Below are 7,195 nucleotides of genomic sequence, written 5' to 3'. Positions count from 1 at the left end.
ATATATATATATATATATATATATATACATATATATGACGATGAGGGTTCCAGTTGATCCGATGGAACAGCTTGCTTGGGAAATTATCGTGCTAGTGGCTGAGCACTCCACAGACACGCATATCCTTAACGTAATCCTCAAAGAGATTCAGCGTGACACAATATGTATGACAAGGCTGGCTCTTTGAAATACTACTCATTTTTACCAGTTGAGTGAACTGGAGCGATGTGAAATAAAGTGTTTGCTCAAAGGCCCAACGCGTCGCCGGGAATCGAACTCACAACTTTACGATCATGAGCTGTTGACTCCGTCTTTAAAAATGAATAAACATTTTCCCTTATTAAAGGCTAATTGTAAAAATGTAAAATATTAAAATATTTTTCACCTTTAAAATTGAAGTTAATATTTTCTACAAATCATTTTAATATGTCTCAGTATGTTCAAATTCCGCCAAGGTTAACTTTACCTTTCATCCTTTCGGGGACAATAAAATAAGTACCAGTTGAGTACTGAGGTCGATGTAATCAACTTACCCAGTACCCCGAAATTGCTGGCCTTGTGCCGAAATTTGAAATCTGTACGTCTCAACATGTTAATGGACTTTTGTTTTTATTTTCTTCCAGAATTTATGGCACCATGGAAGACAGTGATGAAGAGACCAAACTGCAATGTCCAATATGTTTGCAACAATTGAAAGAACCGTATGTCCGTTGTCTTTCATGTCCAAATCCTCTGCTTTTATGTCTGAATTGTTTTGCTCGTGGAACCGAAATAGGAGAACACCAAAACAATCATTCTTACACTTTTATGGTAAGGCTTCTCTATTCTTTACAATATATTTTCTTGTGCTGGTGCCACGTAAAATGCACCTCTGCTGGTGCCATGTAAAATGCAACAGAAATGTGATTCTTTAGATAAATGCTGAAGGTGCCTTACGTAAGCAGAACAAATGTTGACGTCTTTAGACAAGCAGAAACAACCAGAAAACGTCTTAATATTGGAAGGATGAGGCAACAGGCTGAGTTCATTTGACATTGTATGTGAAGACAAAGCCTTCAATTGTTGATGACAACAGGGACACTGAAGGAAAGAAGAAAGTGAGGAAGACAGAGAGCAGACAAGAACTGGCTACAGAAAGTCTGACCTCGAGAGAGAGAGAAGATACTGATGCTGTAATAATTCTGGCAATTTCCTGCCATATTTTGGTTGTCGTATGTTCTCCCTCACAACTTGGCTCTTCTTACCCCTCCTTATGTCACTTTTGTTTTAAGCCCCTATGCTATGCCCTACACCAATTCCCTTTGTGTATTGAATCTCTGCTCATCCTGTCCCCACTCCCTGCACTTCATTTCATTCTGTGACTCTTTGAATCAAGGTTTTCTTTTTGTTCTCAATCAGAGAGATGACATTCCACTCTTTGAATCATCATGGACTGCTGCTGAAGAATTAAAACTTCTTTCTCTCATATCAGAATTTGGATTTGGAAATTGGTAAGGAAACAAAAAAAAAATTCTTTTTCATGTTTTCTACAATGCTATATATCATTTTAGAAGGAGACAAGTAATTAGATAGACTTGCATTTATACCTGTTATCGAATTTTGTTAGGGTCTCATATGGTAAAGATGTGGATGGGAAAAATGTGGGTAGAGGGTGATGTGCTAGCAACCCTCTCCCCTTATTGTTTTACAAAGTAAACAACAACACAAATAACTACGCAGAGGCAGCCATGTTTGGAACAAGTATTCTTAAGAGAGAAAAGAAGCATGGTCATTCATTTTTCTTCTGTAACTGTACCATCACTCACTCGATCACTCTCTCTCTCTCTCCAGGTCAGATATTGCCCAGCAGCTAAAGACTAAAAGCAAACAGGAATGTGAGCGCCATTATCTCAACTGCTTCATTGAAAACTCCAACAAACAGTTACCATGTGAGTATATTGATTAACCCATTCCCTATTTGTACACTCGACATTTATTCACACCCCTTGGGCGTTGTAGGGACCTTTGTAAGGACCGGAGCATAGCCTCAGTTGTACAGCAGGAACCAAATGATAAAGTCTGTTGCTGGTAACATGATCAGAAATTTTGGTGCTTATATCACACCTGAAAATAAGTGCCAAAGATTCCAGCCAGCTTACCTGTAATAGACTGTGTCATTTGTGGGTTACAACATAACCACCTGTGTTGGTGCCACAAAAGAAAAAGGGGGCCCCTGGTATACTGTAAAATGGTTGGCATTAGGAAGGGGCACCCAGCCTTGGAAACTGTGTCAAAATTGAGACATTGGGGCACGACATGATCCCTTTACTCATTGGATTGTTTCAACTCTTCCTACAACTCATTCAACCCATGCCAGCATAGAAAGCAGGGATGAAATGATGATGGTGGTGAGCAAACTGGGGTAATGTGGAATTAAGTGTCCTGCCCTCCCCATTTATTGACCATCACCTTACATATTTTGCCTAATTGCTCGCTTGTATTGCTCAAATGTGTTTTCCACACATTTAAATCATTTAAAAAAACAAATATACCTGTATATTTGTTTCCTTCCAGCTTTTCCTGAGTTCAATCAAGCCTACCACCCATCTCCTGTTGCATTTAAATGTAAGTATAACACCTCTTTGTTATTGTTTTTCATGGCATGGCAGAAATTAAAATAAAAAAAATTAAAAAAAGAATACCTTGCAGCATTTCTGAGTTCAAATCCCAGCATGGTCAAATGGACGTTAAATGATGATGATGATGATATATGTGTGTGTATGTTTGTGTTTTTTTGTCTTGCCGTTGCATGAAAGCTGTAAACGAATGTCACTGTCATACAAGCAGTGTCGTTCATTTCGAATATTCTTTGAAAGCCATGTCTGACCACGGGGAAATGTTGTCTTGCTGAGAAACAGATGAGGGTTGGCAACAGGAACAGCATCTGGCTGTAGAAAGTCTGTCAATAGACTCTGCCTGCCCCCATGCAAGTATTGAAAAGGGGACATTAAAACAATGACAATGAACGTTAATTAAATCAATCATTTGTGTTACTTTTGCCTTTTTCTCTGCTCGTTATGTATTCTTTACCATTTTTGTTGTTTCTAAAACCTCCTTCCAGTGTCCGATGATCCTCCCCGCCCCCAGGACGGGAGCCCCTTGTTCTTGGAAATGGGTGGCTACTCGGCAGCAGCTGGAGATTTCAATGTGGAATACAACAACTTCATAGAATTGGAACTAAAAGATATGACCTTTGACACCGACGACAACAACGAGCAGGAGAACAAGGAAGAGGGGGAGCAGGAGGCAGACGATGATGACAACATCGAGGATGCAGAGAAAGAGGACCACAACTTCTTAACGGGTCAGTAAAACAATACAGCTTCCATCTTCTTATTCGTTTCGATATCAATTCGCTTGTGAGCAGCAAATGGTGGAAGTTGCCGCATTTTTATGCTTTTTACTTCTTAAGATGGTGTCCTGGCAGAATTCTAACCATGCTTAGCGCCATTTCATCTGTCTTTATGTTCTGAGTACAAATGCTGTTGAGATCGCGTTTGGTGTGGGGGGGGGGGGCAACGAAATAAGTACCACTTGAGCATGGGGCTCAAGTTGCAATCGACCAGCCACCACCCCTCCCTGAAAATATTTCAGGTCTTGTGCCTACAATAGATCATCATCATCACCATTATTATGGTGGCGATCTGGCAGAATTGTTAGCACAGTGGACGAAATGCTTAGCTGTATTTTGCCCGTTGCTACGTTCTGAGTTCAAATTCCACCAAAGGATTTTAAATGTTTGTGTGTCTGCATGCGTGTGTGTGTGCTCAACTGGTAATTATTTTATTGACTTTGAAAGGATGAAAGGCAAAGTTAACCTCAGTGGAATTTGAACTCTGAACATAGCAGCAGATGGAATACTGCTAAGCATTTCGCCCAGCGTGCTAACAAATCTGCCAGCTCACTGCCTTGATGATATTAATGATATTAATAATAATAATAATAATAATAATAATATAATAATAATAATCCTTCCTGCTAGAGGCAAAAGGCCTGAAATCTTGGGTGAAGAGCTAGTTGATTCCATCAACCTCAGTACTCAAATTGTACATTATTTTATTGTCCCTGAAAGGATGAAATGCAAAATCAACCATAGAGGGATTTGAACTCAGAACGATTCTATATGAGCCCATTGTCTCTTCATGATATCTAATATCAAATTCGTTGCGTGTCTCTGTGCTCGTTAGTGTTGTGGTGTTGATGGTGGTAGTGATGCTGATAATGTTGGGAGTAAGGGTGTTGGTGTTGATAATGATGATAACTCTAATTGAGTCCTGATTTGTTGTTTTTCTTTTCTGTCCCCAGAACTGAAGTTGACTGTTATCCATATTTACAGAGAATGCATAAAAGAACGATGGCGACGCAAAAAGTAAGTTACTGCAGATGATGCTGTTGTTGTTGTTCTTGCTGTCACATTACAGCATTGGTGTTTGGTTGAGATTTAGGGATGGCAAAGAGGGCTGTGTGAAGAATTTCAAGGATTCAGGTCAAAGCTTCCAATTTTAGGATACTTCCTACACCCCTTCCCTACCAGTCTTGGAGATCCTTTAAACCTCTTGTTGCCCTAATTTGGTTGAAACTAAGAGGTAAAATATAAATTGTTTTTGTTAATTCTTTTCTTTTTCTCCTTTCATTTCTAGGATCATCCGGGATTATGGTCTGATCAACATCAGGAAAATTACCAGTGAGTACATTGTTTAATTCATGCTGTTGTTGTTGTTGGAGAGAGGAAATAAACACTGAGATTCTATATCACTGATGGGTGAATCACTGCTTTGTCTACCTGTGGACGTCTGCCACTGACAGGGCCAAGGAAGGCTGAAATGATGTGATCTGGCAGTTCTGATGCTGGTGGAAGCAAATGGTTATCTTCTGCTAGTGATATATGCACCAAAAGATGCTTACACTGTCGTGCATGCTCACTGACACACACATATATATATATATATATATATATATATCACTGATGAAGAAATCACTGCCATCTCTAGCTATGGATATCTGCCATTGACAAGGCCAAAAAAGGCCGAAATCATGTGATCTGGTAGTTCCAGTAGCAGTAGTGGGTGAGTATCTCTCACTAGTGATATGAACAGGAGTGCTTATATGCACCACAAGTCCATATGAGAGGTTCTCTTATGGTAACTATCGTAGTGTTTTGTGTTCTAACACAACATCCACTTTTAAATGGGAATAAATATTACCTTTTGATATTAATACTTCTTTCGTTGCTATTAATTATAGAAAATATAATTTGCTGTTTTTCTTCTTGTGCCAGGTTTCAACCGCCATTATGACAGAATAGTCAGACACACGGTGTCTGCCCTCAGCGTATTTAACCGACTCCTGCCACCAACGGAATTTGATCTGTACATTGAATCTCTACACTGTGAGTAGCAACAGCGATCCAGCTTTCTCATGCCAAGCCATTCATTACCATCATCATCAAAATCAATGTTAGGAACAGTAGCCAAATAGGTAGAGATATAGCCGTCTGGTTTAAGATGGTTTCAGGTTGAATCCAGCTGTGGCAGCACCTTGGGCAAGTTCTTCTACTGAAGCCCCAAGTCGACCCGTGACTTGCAAGTGAATTTGATAGACAGAAGCTGTGTGGAAGCCTGTTGTGTGTGTGTATCAGTCAAAGCCTTGTAAGTTGATTTGGTTAGTGGAAACTTGAAAGAAGCCCATTGTGTGTGTGTGTGTGTGTCCTTGTCTTGAAACTGTGGAATGTTTGTGTGTCCCTATCGTACAAGCAGCATCATTTGTTTCTAATCTTATGTGGAAACATGTCTGGCCAGGGGTGGGGAAATATGACCTTGGTGAGAAACAGGTGAGGGTTGGTGATAGGGAGGACATCCTGCTGTAGTAAATATGCCTTAATGAATTCCATTTGACTCATGGAAGCATGGAAAGGTGGACATTAAAATGATGATGATGATGATATATATATGTGTGTGTGTGCGTGTATGTATTTGCTTAGCATCATTTCGTCTGTCCTTATGTTCTGAGTTCAAATTCCACCAAGGTTGATTTTGCTTTTAATCCTTCCAGGGTCGATTAAATAAATACCAGTTATGCCCTGGGGTTGATGTAATTGACTTAATCCCGTCTCCCAAACTTGCCAAAATTTGAAACCATTATTATTATTCCATATTTGCATGAAATCCACTCAGATATCTTCCATTCTCAATTTGGAATCGTAACCCAACATGTTTCATTCATATTTCCATTTAGTCATTCGTTTTTTTCCATTCTTCCCAGATGGTGAAGAACTCAGGAATGAAATCCGAAAGTTGCAGGAATATCGGGAAAACGGTTTACGTTTACGGCACCAGATAAAGAATTTTAACCAACTGAAGTCTCGAAGAGATTTAGAGAAACAAGAACATCACCTGCTTTCTGAGGTTTTGTCCAACATTCAGGTGGGTTCAAAGACCTTTTGGCTACGAACATATTCATATCAGAACTCTGAGAATCTCTAATGTTACCTGACTGCATGACTGAGAAGTTTGATTCTAAAGCACATGGTTTCAGGTTCAATCCTACGACGAAGCTATTGTTTACAATTGAGTTGCAGGAACATCATTTTCTCTGTATCTTCTACTAGTTTCAAATCGTCCAACACTTCATGCCACATTACATTCCAGTCTTCAAATCCTGTGAAAGGAAAGGGAGGAGACATTTGTTTATGAGTTTCTCAAAATATTCTAATGGTATTTTTTTGTCTTTTTTCCTTGTTTCTGGTTCCAGAATGATGCAGCCTGCAAGACATTCTTACAGAGACAGGCTGTGCTGGAGCACATTTCAAAAGGTCAAAACGTTGCTTTGCCGGCAGCTCGTAAGTCTCCCTTCTTACATTGTGATTTAAATTCATTTTTAATTTTGTTTATTTCATGACAGCTGCACCTTGCCTAATTAATTTAATTAACCCTTTTGATACCAACCCTGATTTGTTTGAGACAATCTTCCAATTTCAAAACAATGTAATCCAGTGGTTCCCAACCATTTTTATTTACCTTTGAAGCCCTTTCATTCCTCTTTTACTCTGGACCATTTGATGTTTTTATGATTAAATATTATTATTATTTAAGGCAAGCGAGCTGGCAGAACCGTTAGCACGCCGGGTGAAATGCTTAGTGGTATTTCGTCTGTCTTT

The 7,195-nt window shown here is 39.3% G+C and overlaps 1 protein-coding gene across 1 annotated transcript in view; it reads left to right on the top strand.

Annotated features, from left to right (window-relative positions):
* LOC106870270 (transcriptional adapter 2-alpha) overlaps positions 1–7,085 on the top strand; it is a 7,709-nt gene extending 624 nt beyond the window's left edge. Inside the window, exons 2-11 of the mRNA XM_014916288.2 lie at positions 624–810; positions 1,399–1,490; positions 1,831–1,928; positions 2,554–2,604; positions 3,101–3,343; positions 4,345–4,408; positions 4,680–4,723; positions 5,318–5,428; positions 6,301–6,461; positions 6,790–7,085. Of these exons, the coding sequence (XP_014771774.1) occupies positions 637–810; positions 1,399–1,490; positions 1,831–1,928; positions 2,554–2,604; positions 3,101–3,343; positions 4,345–4,408; positions 4,680–4,723; positions 5,318–5,428; positions 6,301–6,461; positions 6,790–6,936 (1,185 nt within the window). The 5' untranslated portion in view covers positions 624–636 and the 3' untranslated portion in view covers positions 6,937–7,085. The remainder of the gene's footprint in view (positions 1–623; positions 811–1,398; positions 1,491–1,830; positions 1,929–2,553; positions 2,605–3,100; positions 3,344–4,344; positions 4,409–4,679; positions 4,724–5,317; positions 5,429–6,300; positions 6,462–6,789) is intronic.
* Positions 7,086–7,195: the final 110 nt, after the last annotated feature.

Source organism: Octopus bimaculoides, chromosome 25, assembly GCF_001194135.2.
Source record: "Octopus bimaculoides isolate UCB-OBI-ISO-001 chromosome 25, ASM119413v2, whole genome shotgun sequence".
In the NCBI taxonomy this organism is placed as follows: Eukaryota; Metazoa; Mollusca; class Cephalopoda; order Octopoda; family Octopodidae; genus Octopus; species Octopus bimaculoides.
The sequence above is the reverse complement of the archived record's forward strand: the minus strand, read 5'-3'. Positions and strand labels throughout refer to the sequence as shown.